This window comes from Oncorhynchus clarkii, chromosome 1, assembly GCF_045791955.1.
Source record: "Oncorhynchus clarkii lewisi isolate Uvic-CL-2024 chromosome 1, UVic_Ocla_1.0, whole genome shotgun sequence".
Lineage (NCBI taxonomy): Eukaryota > Metazoa > Chordata > Actinopteri > Salmoniformes > Salmonidae > Oncorhynchus > Oncorhynchus clarkii.
The window spans coordinates 49,963,541-49,979,763 of NC_092147.1; the positions used below are offsets into that span (position 1 = coordinate 49,963,541).

Sequence of the window (16,223 nt, forward strand, 5' to 3'; positions counted from 1 at the left end):
ATGTACTGTGTCCCTCTTCTCTCTCGCTCCTTTCTCTCAATTCTCCCTCTCAGTCTCTTACCCCCCACCCCCCTTACATACACACACGCGCATGCATACGCAACCTGATGTCTCTTCAACAGATTTCCCCCACTAGGTAGGAATCAAAGTGATTAGGACCTGGATAGCAGCTTCATATCCAAGCAGATGTATTTACTTTACTTTGGTCACAAAGACCAGAAAAGTATTTACTTATGTTGAGGCAAAACCAACAATATTGCCTCCATATGGAACACTCTAACATACCAGGAAGTGAAAAGAGACAGTAGTCTTTATGGTTATTTATTTTTTATTGTGCTGCAGCAAAAACACATGATTGATAACATCATGTCTCTGGTCGTTTCGAGCTGATGACATGAGGTACATTTTTTTTTTATTATCAAAACGGTGTTAAATCGCTATCAGAAAACAACCTATGGCTTAATAGGTAAACATGCCATTTACAAAAATCTGTTTTCAATTTGTACAAAAGCTTTATAAATATATATATATATATATAAGGGCCATCAACGGCCTAATGGGGGATAGTCTCTTTTAATGAAACAGCTTAAAAAGGAGTTATAAAGGTGTTTTAAACTAGTTATAACAACTTTCTAACATCAGGTTGGTTGTTATGTCACCAGGTTCAATCAATGCTTTCTACTAGCTCCCTGAAGGACCCATTTGGATAATAGTATTCAAATTTTCAAAATGGACAGACAAATAAAAAAAAAGATACAGTCAGAATTAAAGTAAAACTCAGACAAAATAATCAGATATTTTTGTCTGTAGCATGAGGTATAGTGAAGGAAACAGGAGCTCTATTTTTTTACGTTTTCTTTTTTTCTTTTTTGGAATAGAGCAGAAATCATAAAACATAGTAAGAAAAATCTGATCACATTCCAATACACTACAAATGACAATGTCAATAATATCATCATTTTCTATGAGAAATTCTATTACATGGCAGTATATTGACATTTAACTAATACAAATATCCACAAAATAGCAGCAAACACTTTGAGAAAAAGAAGGATTGTTTTTCTTTTCATTTTCATTTCATTTAAAGTCATGCAACTTTGCTGGGAATATTCCTCCATAGCAGCTTGTTGTTAGGAGTGTTAACCATTTTTTTTCTGTCACTGTACAATCAAACCGTTTGCCCACATACCTTATGCCCCCCATCACTCACCTCGCAACCCCATAGCAACTTCAGTTATTTCTTCCAGCTTCAACAATACGCAAAAGACATCTTTGAATATGTGCAAAATGATTTCAAAGCCTTTTCAATTTTCATTTGATGACAAGGGAAGATTTGAGACATTCCTCTTTTGAATTCTAGTTTTTCCTTAATAACATTCAGTACACTAAGCCAATGCAATGATTTCAAAGCAATACTTTTGAGTGTACTTTTACTTCATATGCCTTTCAAAGTAGGGCCAAAATGTTGTATTTTGATTGGATGAAATTACACATATTTGTAAAAAATGTATTTGCAACTCTGAATTGAATGTTTTGAAATATTTACATATATGAAATAGCTTCTGTCATCATGATCCACACTGGCATTGAACAGAGAATACTCTGCAATAAATAGTTCTTAGTGTAACTACAAATTACAAGCCTCAGATGCAATTCAAGCTGTTAGAAAAGTCTGTTATCAACTGCCATGAGGAGAATATTTAGATAGGTGCCTTCTTGCGTGGATGGGACTACCATTTTTCACTGTCTTTACTACTAAGATGTCGGAAAGATGGGTCCAGGAATTTTAGCTAGACAAATAGATTAGATTTGCCCAAAACATTCTAATATGTCCTGCCATTCCCACATAACACCATGTTTAGAAACACTCTTCATCCCAGAAGCTGACGTTGTTCCCAAACCATTCCATTATGTTAGGTCATGTCCCATATGGTTCTTCTCAAAATAGGCAGTAAGGAGTTATTGACCCAAAGTGCTTTTTTTTGATGGAATGGTTTTTAGATAGTAAGACAGAATTACAATTCGATAAAGACTGTGGACTACGTTAGCTTACATAGAGAGAACATACAGGACAGCTAGCTAATTATTCTGCCGCAGAATGCAATGTTGCAAGCATTCAGTATAATATGATCTAGACGTCCTGCAGATATTTTGAAGTAGCTGTACTTCACTGGTTAGCTTGCTGTCTCCGGAAAGCAGTGTGTTAGCAGTTAGGACAGAGGCCTAGGTAATCCACAGACCTCTGATGACAATTGAATAAAGGCTCTATTCAATGAGTATCGCTGAAGCGTTACAGATTGCGCGATCGAAGATGTAAAGGTAATTTCTGATTAAGTCGACATATACAGCGTTCACCGTAAATGCAGTTTCTGCTAACGCGGGAACATTGCCTTTCAATTTCAAACCTGTCGTAACGATGAACTTCCGCGATATGGATTGAATAGAGGCCTTAAGTACGCTAAACAAATTAACATTGTACGGTTACATTCTCCATAAAAAAAAGAAGAGGAGATTAGAAGACTGATTTTCAAAACAATATCTCAAAGTTGGTTAAATGTTGAGGCAAGCATGGCCACACCAAACTAACCAGGGACAACAAAAACGCCCCTCCATTAGAAACGGGTTTACCATACCATAAAACGCCTATGTCATCAAACAACTCAGGACTAGCTTTTTTTACGTGAGAAATTGCAGGTGTATCGTGCTCAATCTGTCCAAACAACAACAACAATACCTAGTTCATTATTCTCTAGTTGTCTATTCTGTTGTACATACAGCACTACATTTCTTTTTTTTCTTATTCAAGTTTGTTTCATCTAAAATACATAATGGGAACCATGCCCAATTGATGCTGCCTCAAACCAGTGAGGGGACAGAGAGCAAGTGTACGCATGAAGCCCGGGCTGATCCCTTACAACACCTGTTAGGAGCCAGACAGGATGTTCAGGCCAGACCCTATGCTACGAGCACAGGTGTGTGAGAGCGCAGTCAGTGGGAGCGGTGCTGCTGAGACAGTGTCAATCAGCGCGTTCTCCTCTATCCCCAAAGCCCTATCCTCCATACATGGCTTCTGCTTAGTGAGCACCAGAAAAGGCTGTCCAACTCAGATGTTCACATCTCTAACGTCCGTTGGCGTGCACGACAGGTCGACCTCCTCATCCATGCTCTTGGTGTCAATGGAAACAGTGTGTTGTTGGGCCTGACGGAGACTGGTCTCCAATAAGGACTCGATCTGTTCTTGACATGCCCGTAGACAATCCTGCAGAGGGGGGAGAGAGAGGCATTGTTAGAGATGACATAAGGACTCGTGTTGGTTCGTCTCTCAGCAACAAGCACCACTTACAGTCATGGACATTTGTCTAACAGGTGACTTTTTTGCCTGCCTAATAAAATAAATCTTCAAACAATCGGAACAATCTAAAAACATATGCAGTATTAGAATGGTATGACCATGGTACCAACGGTATACTGTGTAGGCTTTAAGGAGTGGTGACAACACACAGAGCCAAAGAGGCAGAGTTGCACTCTAATGGGAAGGGCTGTGACTGTGTGAGGATTAGGAGGAAGAGAATACATCCAGAAAGACTGGAAACCCAATCTGCTAGCACCAATTCCTGGACACAAAACAATAGGAGCAAAAGCAATTCATTGGGCGAAGGATAAGAGGGGCAGACCCTCGGTCAGGTGGTGGAAGGAGAGCCCCAGGGACCTCATTCTATTGATTACGGTTCTTATTACCTGGATCAAAGAGACCTGTAGAAACTAGAGCCAGACCAGTGAGTGAGGAAGGTTTCAGAAGTGATTCTATTACTATACAACACTTAGATATTACCCTTTGATTAAAATAATAACAATACACTGAACAAAAATATAAACGCAAGATGTAAAGTGTTGGTCCCATCTTTCTTGAGCTGAAATCAAAGACCCCCGAAATTTTCCCGTACGCACAAAAAGCTTATTTCTCTCAAATGTTGTACACAAATTTGTTTACGTCCCTGTTAGTGAGTATTTTTCCTTTGCCAAGAAAATCCATCCACCTGACAGGTGTGGCATATCAAGAAGCTGATTAAACAGCATGATCATTACACAGGTGCACCTTGTGCTGGGGACAATAAAAGGTCACTCTAAACTGTGAAACTTGGTCCCAAAACACAATGCCACAGATGTCTAAAGTTTTGAGGGAGTGTGCAATTGGCATGCTGACTGCAGGAATGTCCACCAGAGCTGTTGCCAGAGAATTTAATGTTTATTTTTCTACCATAAGCCGCCTCCAATGTTGTTTTAGAGAATTTGGCAGTACGTCCACCCGGCCTCACAACCGCAGACCACGTGTATGGTGTTGTGTGGGTGAGCGGCTTACTGATGTCAACGTTGTGAACAAAGTGCCCCATGGTGGTGTGTGGGGTTATGGTATGGGCAGGCATGAGCTATGGACAATGAACACAATTGCATTTTATCGATGGCAATTTGAATGCACAGAAGTACTTTGACAAGATCCTGAGGCCCATTTTGTTAAGGTATCTGTAACTAACAGATGCATATCTGTATTCCCAGTAATGTGAAATCCATAGATTAGGGTCAAATGAATTTATTTAAATTGACTGATTTCCTCATTTGAACTCAGTAAAACCTTTGAAATTGCTGCATTTGCATTTATATTTTAGTTCAGTATAATAATAATAATAATAATAATAATAATAATAATAATTTGTGACATTCCTTTGAAATAATGAGAGATTACAGTGCCTTGCAAAAGAACTCATCCACCTTTGCTATGAAGCCCCTAAATAATATCTGGTGCAACCAATTACCTTCAGAAGTCACATTATTAGTTATATTGCACACAGGTGGACTTTATTTAAGTGTCACTTGATCTGTCACATGATCTCAGTATATATACACCTATTCTGAAAGGTCCGAGAGTCTGCAACAACACTAAGCAAGGGGTACCACCAAGAAAGCAGCACCATGAATGAGCTCTCCAAACAGGTCAGGGAAAAAAATTGTGGAGAAGTACAGATCAGGGTAGGGTTATAAAAAAATATCAGAAACTTTGAACATCCCATGGAGCACCATTAAATCCATTATTAATAAATGTAAAGAATATGGCACCACAACAAACCTGCCAAGAGAGGGCTGCCCACCAAAACTCACAGACCGAGCAAGGAGGGCATTAATCAGAGAGGCAACAAAGAGACAAAAGATAACCCTGAACGAGCTGCAAGCTCCACAGCAGAGATGGGAGTATCTGTCCATAGGACCATTTTAAGCCATACACTCCACAGAGCTGGGCTTTACGGAAGAGTGGCCAGAAAAAAAGCCATTGCTGAAAGAAAAAAATAACAAAACACGTTCGGTGTTCGCCAAAAGGCATGTGGAAGACTCCCCAAACATATGGAAGAAGGTACTCTGGTCAGATGAGACTAAAATTGAGCTTTTTAGCCATCAAGATAAACGCTATGTCTGACGCAAACCCAACACCTCTCATCACCCCGAGAACACCATCCCCACGGTGGGGAACACGGTGGTGGCAGCATCATGCTGTGGGGATGTTTTTCATTGTCAGGGACAGGGAAACTGGTCAGAATTGAAGGAATGATGGATTGCGCTAAATACAGCGAAATTCTTGAGGTAAACCTGTTTCAGTCTTCCAGAGATTTGAGACTGGGACGGATATTCACCTTCCAGCAGGACAATTACCCTAAGCATACTACTAAAGCAAGACTTGAGTGGTTTAAGGGGAAACATTTAAATGGTTTGGAATGGCCTAGTCAAAGCCCAGACCTCAATCCAATTGAGAATCTGTGGTATGACTTAAAGATTGCTGTACACCAGCAGAACCCATCCAACATAAAGGAGCTGGAGCAGTTTTACCTTGAAGAATGGCCAAAAATCCCAGTGGCTAGATGTGCCAAGCTTATAGAGACATACCCCAAGAGACTTGCAGCTGTAATTGCTGCAAAAGGTGGCTCCACAAAGTATTGACTTTAGGGGGGTGAATAGTCATGCACGCTCAAGTGTTCCGTTTTTTTTGTCTTATTTGTTGTTTGTTTCACAATAAAAAATATTTTGCATCTTCAAAGTGGTAGGCATGTTGTGTAAATCAAATGACACAATTCCAGGTTGTAAGGCAACAAAATAGAAAAAACACCAAGGGGTGTGAATACTTTCGCAAGCCACTGTATGTACTAAAATATGACATTAGGACTGAGTTGTGTCCTGTGTTTGTGATGCAAATATACACAACTGACTTTGTAGTTGCAAGGAAAGTGCATTTATTCATGGTGCCTCTTTCTTTTTTCTTCCTCCTTTCCTTTTGGACTCCACAAGAGCCTGGCCTCCTGCATCAATGACAAAGGGGACAACGAGCGAGAACTTTTGCACGTTGTCGTCGACTGCAATGGAGTGAGGGACTGTTCGCTCGCCTCTCATTTCCTGACCTCATTCAGAGACAGGGTTTATGGCCTGGCTACCTGCTGCTCTACATCCCCTGTCTCTCAGATCTCTCTCTCTCTCTTTCCTCTAGTGCTGAGTGATTAGTACTTTTTGAGGTCGGTTCGGGTTTGTTTTGATTATAATTTTTTTTTTTTAAACGACTCCGGTTTTGCTTATTTATGTTTTTTAAACATTAAATGCAACATGCATTATGGGAGTTGAATGCTGTAACAACACAGAATATTTTTTTTATAAAAAAATTCCATGATGTTAGTGATTGCCCATTACATCACTTATTAACCATCATTTATTCACATTACTTGAACAAAATATTTCAGTTGTTGTGTATATTACACTTGTTTTATTTGATGACTTTACTACTTCATTCCAAGTCATCATCTCATCTCTATAGAGCTGCTGCCCCACGCTGTCTAACAAAATCACTATAATAGTCGTTCTTCAAAGTAAATAAGGCACACTTTTATGACTGCTGAATACCATCTAACAATCACTGAGATCATGTACTTTCAGGTAGAGAGAGATACCATGCGAAGTAACTGCTCTCTATCCTTCTCAATAACGCATTCTTCGGTCTCTTTTACAAAGCAGGTATAGCAGACATGAGTCAGTCATGGTCACATGATGAGGTAACCCTGCCTACGAACTTCAAAACCAGTGTCTGCCCTCGGCCCAAGAGGGAATTTCCTCTTGCTCTAATGATCTAAGATGTTGGTTGCTCCCGTGGGAGACCCGGGCAACTGATACCTCGGGTTAATGCTCAGGACTACTCCTCTCTTGTTCTACTGTCACCCCCTCTCCCCCACGAGTTACCACACAGTGGAAGCAATCCGATCAATAAAAGGAAATCTGTGGAAGATAAAAGACGGCCATTCATTCCATTTGCAAAGCTAGGCAGAATGGTTGCACGTTTACTATATTAGGCTCTCTTGTCACATTTCTAAGCTATATGTTCACTTTCAACATTTTTGCATGAGACTTGGTTGTCCTTGCATACCGGGTCACTTCTGATGACTTGAGACAGGAAGTCAGTGAGTTGCTGGGATGACAGTGCATCGTCCATGCTCTTCAGATTCAGCCCCTGGACAGCAGCCGCCACACTGCCCGCTGCGATCATTGACGGAGGGTTGGCAATGAATTTGACATCTGGTGGAGAGAAAAGGAAAAGAGAGAGAGAGAGAGAGAGAGAGAGAGAGAGAGAGAGAGAGAGAGAGAGAGAGCGGGTCAGAGGCAACAGGTCAAATTCCCGAAGCAAGGCATTTGATCCGCAAATAATTCACACAACAACCTTGCTAATGGGGCAGCTCACTGGCTTCAGAGCGGCAGCTCAGGCCATTGACACGGGTGCGACAACAAAAGAGAGATGACACCCTGGCAGTGAGGGGCGAGGCGGAGGTGTGGGGGAGGGAGAGAGGGCTGAGAGGAAGGAGGTGGGACGAGGCAGCGTAATGTGGCACAACCAGATAATGGCAAGGCAGAGAGGAGAGAGACACTGTGCATCCAACAGAATCAGAACAGAGCCACCATGCTGACATGTGGCAATGTGCCCTGACTGCAACTGAGGAGCTATGCTGTAGGTCCCAGTCACACTGCCCCCTCCCCCATTACACTCCTATAGCCGTCACCCCCTCCTACTCTCTCTATCCTCGTCTCTGTAGCCTCAAATTTGCATACATACAACACTCTGTTAAGAGCAAGGAGGAGCAGATACAACAAATGACAATCAAATAAGAGGTAAGACATATTGCTGGAATCTGATGTTGGTGATAAATGATCTATTCACCCCAAGAACTGCTTGACAATCACACAGAGAGAAAGAGACAAGCTCATGAAATGCAGATGTATTCTCCCCAGACCCTCTTCTCCCCCTCCACCTCAAGCCCAAACCCCCTTTCCCCTTCTCGACAGCCTCAGTATGCAATAAATCACTCTTCAACTCGCTTGGCTTGGACCCCTCTCTGGAAAGATCATGTCTCACTTCCTCTTTTCAAGTGCTTAGAGAGACAATAAATCTACTCCAGGCAGGGGCGCTCACACACGCACCACATGTGCGCACACACACACACACACACACACACACACACACACACACACACACACACACACACAGAGGGGCTCCTCAGACGATGCACATTGTGTGAAACAACAGGTCTAATCACCAGGCTCAGACCATTAATTTTACCATATTAATTAGGGGGCCTCTCAGTCTAGGAGACGAGCCCCCTTTACACCCCCCCCCCCCCCCAGCCCAATGGGTGTGGGGCTGGGGCATCATTGTGAGTGAGCTCCCATTGCAAGGGCCTGCACCACAGAGAGTTTAGAGAGGAGGGTTGAGGAAGAGCGCTGCGAGATTAATTGAACTCGCATAAAGGCAAGCCAGAGAGCCATTATCCAGGCCCATATCCCCACTAGATCTGCCCAATCCTAGCCTCCCTATAAAAGAGAAAGGAAATAAATGCTTGCAACCCTCAAGATGAATGCAAGGAATGCCAGCCAGCAGCTGCTCTTAAGGACAAATATCAGGCAAGAGACTCCACAGTCTCAGAAGAAAAGGAAGATATAAAAAGCGGATACATTTCTTCTATTGCCAGCAAGATGAAGGAAGTAAATGAATGTCACAGAGGTGCATCAAAGAATATTAAAACACACTCCTGATACCAACAATGTTGCAGCAGGTCCGAACTCGTGAAGTGCCTTCCTTTACGCAACGCAAATAGCACATACAGGATCTTCAACATGCTTTCACACACTCCCCCTGTCATTCCCTCCCTCCCTTATTCTGTTTGTCTAGATTATTTCATACAATTGGAGTAAACTGTTGTAAGTGATCCTTTACGGAAAAGCGTTTCTTAATTCCCTTCACTTCCACTACCTAAAGAGAGGCCAGGACCTTTTTTTATTTTAAAAAAATCTCCATGCCACCATGGGTGCACAACAGAACAGGGCAGGGCCTAGGCCAATAGGCCCATTCAATCGATTACATTAAGCACTAACTTCAAACAGCGCGTTGAGTTAAGTCCTCCCCCTGACCTACCACAAGGCAGAGGGGCTTACTCTAACACAAATCAAATGCTGTTGAGGGAAAGCAACGCAAGGTTGGAAACCTACAGAGCAGGACTTCTCTTCAATATAAACCTGAAGTAAAAACCGCCTGCTGTTGGGGTCCAGGCCTTCTATTGTGCAGGCTTATGCTAAAGCTTAGTCCAAAGGGTCGACATTGGACAGGGTAACAGCAGCTACGTCGAAGTATATTGCTGCAGTAAGACAGCTTCGCGGGGCCTGCTCACGAACGAACGCAACGTGTCTGGAATGTGTCCAGCGTCTGCTGTATTTACCAGAACCGTCTTACGCCAAACCAAACCTCTTCCCTTTACCAAAACGCCAAGTCAAGTGGTTCGAATCAAGTTTAGCAAAAGATAACGGCACAACTGTTACACGAGTATGGGAGTTGTCATGCCATTGACAAACGTCAACTCAACCGCTTGCCTTTTGGAACCCCCCCCCCCCCCCCCCCCGTCTTCACAGTAGTACTCCACATCAGTACATCTAAAACCCACGGGGACATGTAGGATTACAACCTCCTCCTAAGTTAACAGCACTAAACAGCAGAGCAGTCAGCAGTGTAACAACAGGCAGGTGGTGGTGGGACTCCAATGCATACCTGTAGCACAGAGAGCCACAAAGGTCTGGGCATGCTTGCACAGGATTTGCTTGGTGTCCTGATGGATGGGTAGCTTGGAGAGGAAGTGGTCTATGAAATCGTGCGGAGTAACTGAGGCTAGATCCCATTTCAGCTTGTTCAATACCAGTAGTTCCATTTGCTGTAGAGGAGATAGGAAGAGAGAGAGAGAATATATGTAGTAGGACACCTGCAAGGGTTCAAGAAACCAACACACCACTAGAGGGAGGACATGCTCCACACAGGCCTATGCTCTGCCATGGTGCCAGTGCCATGACAATGACAATCATTGATGATACGGGAAGTAGGTTTAAGACATTTTTTGTTACAGAATTTCAGTTATTTTCTCGTTTAAAATGATGTATCTCCCAAAGTTAACTTTGGCTAAACTGAAAATAATCCACTTATAATAAATTATAGTCATAGTTCAAATATGTCAAAAACAGCATACTACATTTGTACAATACGTCCTAAACATAATCTACATGTGTTGGTTATAGCTAATGAGAACATGATGCGGAAGTCAAATTACCAGCAACTCGCCCGTCCGGATGGAATTGTCTGTGTATATGCACAACTTCACAGCTGTTAGAGGAATGGTCTCCTTCATTTTAGACGCCAGAAACATGCATGTAGCGCCCAATAACTGTAGTCGAGTCTTCTTTGTGGGTTCAACAGACAAATATCTGTCTAAAAAATTCATAGCTAGGGGAAAAACCTCCTCTTCGCATTTCTGTTCCTCACAGACCTGGAATCAAAAGCAAAACGAGTTAGGCTAAGGTTTAACACATCCAGTCTCTGCAAGGCAAGCGCATGGCTTGCAGAGCCATATTGTCATTCGCCATATTTTCAAAAAATATTTTAAAATATTTCTAAATTGTTTTAGAATGTAACATGGGCGTGTAAACGTTATTATGCTTTTGTTTTATCGGACAGAAGTGTCATATTCCGAATATCTCAAATAATAATGTTCAAAATGAACTATATTTGTAAGCCACTAGAAACTGGACAAGCAGCATGCGCACACATCTCATAACAGCATGCAACTTTTTTTAAAATAATTTGAAATATAATCTTCCACATCATGAAAACATTTTTACCCGGTTAATGTTAATCAATGTGCCGTCTTACATAATATGTCACCTTTATTACAGTCTCTCGAAAGGGATCGAAGCTATTAACCAATTTTAGAGGCGACCCTTTCAAGCTCCCAAATCGACTTGTTCAGTTGCTTCAACTCTTAAGAACAATTATGTAGGCAACGTTTGCTTTATCAAGTGGCAACTTAACAATAGAAACAACGTTTCAAATGCATCCGATGTCGGTGACGATATGGAAAACAGCTGTGACATGGTTATTACACTTTTTAAACCACAAAGTAGTGCTATAAACCACAAGCAAACAAAGAGGGCGAATACTGGCACTACGTGACGGCATACAGTACGTGTACATTGACATTAGTTAAGAAGATAATAATACTAAAGTGTAACATTTTGTTCACTTGAATATAATCCAAGAGGAAATTTTGGCGTCCTTTGCAGCATGCGTCAGGTAAAAATAAGGCTCAATGAGTCACACAGACAACCTCTAATTAAGTCCAAAGTTTAAGCTATCGCTGGGTGAATAATGTAATAAACACATGACATGAACAACACAGGACAAGCAATCGTTATAGTTGCATGGTAGTCATGTATTTTGCCAATATTCCAAAGGGCATAGGCCAGTGAGATGATTCAGATAATTGAATGATATGGATCTGTTAGAAACGGTTTCTTGCACAAACCTCCAGCATCCACGTAGCAACAATTCTCCTCATGCAGGGTACAATCTCTTTCTGTACACATTTGAAGTAGTTCGTTGCGGGGAGATAATTGTCTTCCGCTTTTAGCATGGTCTGCAGAACTCTGTCGTTGAGCAGGTTCGAGTCTTGGTAAGCTCTCCGGATGGTCTCCACTTCACAGCACAGCAACAGGTGTTCCATTCCGGCAGTCGCTCGAGCAATGAGAGAGACTGAAAGAGAGTCTGAACTATTGCTTCCCCCAAAAAGTTCCGTGGACGTTGCTTTGCCTCTGTCTGCTGCGACTGCTGTGTCGAAGCTCTCAGGAGGCCACCAAACTTTGATCAGCTTCCCTCAATAAACTCCCCTCCCCTCCGCGCACTGGGGAAATGACGTGACTGTTGTTATGTAGGTTGGTTATGGAGCAGATCAAAGGCGAGAGGGAGAGAGAGAGAGGGAGAGAGAGAGAGGCCCAAAAAGAGAGGTCCGCCTCAAAGAAGGGGGCACGTTTTAGAACGCTATTCCACATAAGTTTATAGTCCCTTCCCATCGCCGCCAGCGTATGGCCTATTGGAAGTGGGAGGTCTCAGGTCCGTTTCTGGAGGCAGTAGACTAGGCGAGGGTCTGATTGTAGCTACTGCGAGGTACCAGTGGGGGAAGCAGAGATGCTCGGTGGCTGGATTGGAGAACTCATGTAACCTTTATTGTTCGTGTGGCCTCTTTTTTTTTTTTTTACCCCTGCACAACAAGTACTTTGCCTAATATTAACTAGGCCTACAAGTACAAGCATAGTAGCCCCCCCCCCCCCCACATCCAAAAAATAAGAAGTAGAGGAAGGAGGAACCTAGGCTAATAATAGCGTTATTAGTTGTACAATTGGGTTATTCTATTTTTATTTTTTATGTGCATGTATTGTTTTGTATCGTCAGGTATTACTGAACAGTTGGGTGCACCCACGGTAACATCAGCTAAATATGTGAATGCGACCAATACCGTTTGTTTTGAGTAGGATGATGAGGACGATGATGAATATGATGATTATTATTATTATTCTATCTCTGCACACGTGTTCATTGTCATGATAGCAAGGCAAATATTTGTTTTCAATTGTGAATCTGAATCTGAAAAAAAATAAGAAATTTAACAAATATTATTTGGTATATATAAGCCAGCCGTAAAACTCCAATGAAAAGCGCCAACATAACATCTTGTAACTAGACTATTTAGCTAAATGGCAATAATCAGGACTAGACAAACTATTAAACTAAATGAAAACCATAGGCAATGAAAACTAAAGTAAAAAATAGTGTGGAAATCAAAATTGAAAACTTCACACAGCAAAATAGTGTTTTACCTTTTACACTGAGAATTGCAGTGAAAACAGTCCACATCATGTTTACATTTTGGTCATTCAACAGCAGGTAGTGAGGACATTCATTTTCATACATGTTCCTCATGTGAATCGAAGCCACGACCCTGGTTGTTGTAAGCTTCATGCTCTACCAACTAAGTCACACAAGACACCTGTTGATACTATTGTGAAGACATAACTACCTTTTGATTATTCACATTAATACACTGAACAAAAATGTAAATGAAACATGCAGCAATTAAAACTATTTGACTGAGTTACAGTTCATGTAAGTGAATCAGTCATTAGGCCCTCATCTATGGATTTCACATGACTGGCAATACAAACATACATCTGTTGGTCATAGATACCTTTAAAAAAAAGGGTCTTGGATCAGAAAACCAGTCAGTAACTGGTGTGACGACCATTTATCTCATGCGAGACACATCTCCTTCACATAGAGTTGATCGGGCTGTTAATTGTGGCCTGTGGAATGTTGTCCCACTCCTCTTCAATGGCTACGCGAAGTTGTTGGACAGTGGCGGGAACTAAAACATGCTGTCGTACATGTTGATGGGGCCGGATGAATGGCACGACAATGGGCCTCAGGATCTCGTCACGGTAGCTCTATGCATTCAAATTGCCTTTGATAAAATGCAATTGTGTCTGTTGTCCGTAGCTTATGCCCACCGCCACAATGGGGCACTCGGTTCACAACGTTGACATCAGCCCACACCAATGCCATACACGCTGTCTACCATCTGCCCGGGTACAGTTTAAACCGGGATTCATCCATGAAGAACACACCTCTCCAGCGTGCTAGTGGCGATCGAAGGTGAGCTTTTGCCCACTGAAGTCGGTTAAGATCAGTCAGGTCAAGATCCTGGTGAGGACAACAAGCTTGCAGATGAGCTTCCATGAGATGGTTTCTGACAGTTTGTGAAGAGATTATTTGGTTGTGCAATCCCCAAGTTTCATCAGCTGACCAACTGGCTGGTCTCAGACTATCCCACATGTGAAGAAACTGGATGTGGAGGTCCTGGGCTGGCGTGGTTACACATGGTCTGCGGTTGTGAGGCCGGTTGGAAGTACTGTCAAATTCTCTAGAACGATGTTGGAAGTGGCTTATGGTAGAGAAAATCATCTGGCAACATTCAATTCTCTGGCAACAGCTCTGGTGGACATTCCTGCAGTCAGCATGCCAATTGCATGCTCCCTCAAAACATGACACATATGTGGCATTGTGTTGTGTGACAAAACTGCACATTTTAGAGTGGCCTTTTATTGCCTCCAACACAAGGTGCACCTGTGTAATGGTAATGCTTTTATTCAGCTTCTTGATATGCCACACCTGTCAGGTGGATGGATTATTTTGACAAAGGAGAAATGCTCACTAACAGGGATGTCAATCATTTTGTCCACAACATTTGAGAGAAATACGCTTTTTGTGCGAATGGAAAATCTCTGGGATCTTTTATTTCAGCTCATGAAACATGGGACCAGTGTTGTGTTTATAGAGGCTGAATGGGCAAAACAAAAGATGTAAATGTCTTTGAACGGGGTTTGGTAGTGAGTGCCAGGCACACCAGTTTGAGTGTGTGAAGAACTGCAATGCTGCTGTTTTTGTTTTCACGCACAACAGTTTCCTGTGTGTATCAAGAATGGATCCAACACCCAAAGGACATCCAGCCAACTTGACACATCTGTGGGAAGCACTGGAGTTAATATGGGCCAGCATCCCTGTGGAACATTTTTGGGACCTTGTAGAGTCCATTCCCAGATGAATTGAGGCTGTTTTGAAGGCAAAAGGAGGTGCAAATAAATATTAGGAAGGTGTTCCTAATGTTTTGTGCACTCAGTGTACGTTCAGAAAGGCTAAATATTCCCTTACTGTACACTGTTTTAACCCGTTTTAACACAGTTACAGCCGTCAGTATTTTTCAGTGACAATACTTTTGCGGCGTCCATCTTCCCATTACACACAGGTGTTCGGAGAGGCAGATTGCTAATTAGCACAGGGGTGGCAGGTAGCCTAGTGGTTGGACTGTTGGGCCAGTAACCAAAAGGTTGCTCGATCGAATCCCTGAGCTGACATGGTACAAATCTGTCGTTCTGCCCCTGAACAAGGCAGTAAACCCACTGATCCCCTGAAGGCTGCCATTATAAATAAGAATTTGTTCTTAACTGAATTGCCTTGTTTAATAACAAAATAATAATTGTTCACTCTGTCTTCGGCCTGTTCTGCGTAAACAAGCGTTGTAACATGGACATATGCCCGTGTGGCAACCCTAACCCTGTAAAGTTGTGTCGTAATTTAACCTTTTGTTTTTTGAAAATGATTTCTTGCTGACATGAAACATTACATGTTTCCAAAGCCGTACCGCAAGCCATGCGTGTTCATCTTTAGAGCAAGCTTTGGCGCTTTTAACTAAACTCCCCTATTTCAGAAGATACTATCGTCAATTGGCCCTAAAGCAGTTAGCGTCTATGGATGAGGATAGGTTAGGCTACACAGAGTGATTCTTCCTGTTGGTATGTTCAGGGGGAATAGACCAAATGGGGGTAAGACAGTACAATTGAGAGACTACTGTGTACTTCTCTTATTTCACCGTGACTTCCTGGTCTATTGCCACATATGAGCAGCAGAGGAGGTGTGGGTCTCTGTGACAAAGCTGGCCCTGTGTAGGGCAGCTTGACTTCAGTTCCAGGAGAGTAGAGTGGGTGAGGTGGAGGTGGCAGGGTAAGGGCGGTTTAGTTTTCCCCGCGTTCCTGCTGCATCCCAGTCAGTGGATGGCTTGTTAGAGGCCAGAGACCATTGACGACTACATGGTGTGTGGAAGGAGGACTCGTGGAGAAAGAGAACATTCAGGATGCACAATCAACAATGTGTAATCATGTGATCTAATGATATTTATTCTGCCACTGCCCTGGCGTCTTCCTCTGCACTCTCTGTGCCATACACA

General features: G+C 42.4%; 1 protein-coding gene across 1 annotated transcript; it reads right to left on the reverse strand.

The window, feature by feature from the left end:
* Positions 1–842: 842 nt before the first annotated feature.
* On the reverse strand, positions 843–12,449 carry LOC139408449 (G1/S-specific cyclin-D1-like). Its single transcript, XM_071152365.1, has 5 exons — positions 11,916–12,449; positions 10,665–10,880; positions 10,115–10,274; positions 7,451–7,599; positions 843–3,259 (listed from the first exon to the last, which is right to left on the reverse strand). The coding sequence occupies exons 1-5, from the start codon at positions 12,111–12,113 to the stop codon at positions 3,104–3,106; spliced, it is 879 nt and encodes a 292-aa protein (XP_071008466.1). The 5' UTR covers positions 12,114–12,449; the 3' UTR covers positions 843–3,103.
* Positions 12,450–16,223: the final 3,774 nt, after the last annotated feature.

Coding starts and splice junctions, on each gene's coding strand:
- LOC139408449 (XM_071152365.1), bottom strand. CDS start 12,113: ATGGAACACCTGTTGCTGTGCTGTGAAGTGGAGACCATCCGGAGAGCT. Junction 10,881..11,915: donor TTGCTACGTGGATGCTGGAG/GTTTGTGCAAGA, acceptor TTTTGATTCCAG/GTCTGTGAGGAACAGAAATG. Junction 7,600..10,114: donor TGTGGCTCTCTGTGCTACAG/GTATGCATTGGA, acceptor TCTCTCCACCAG/ATGTCAAATTCATTGCCAAC.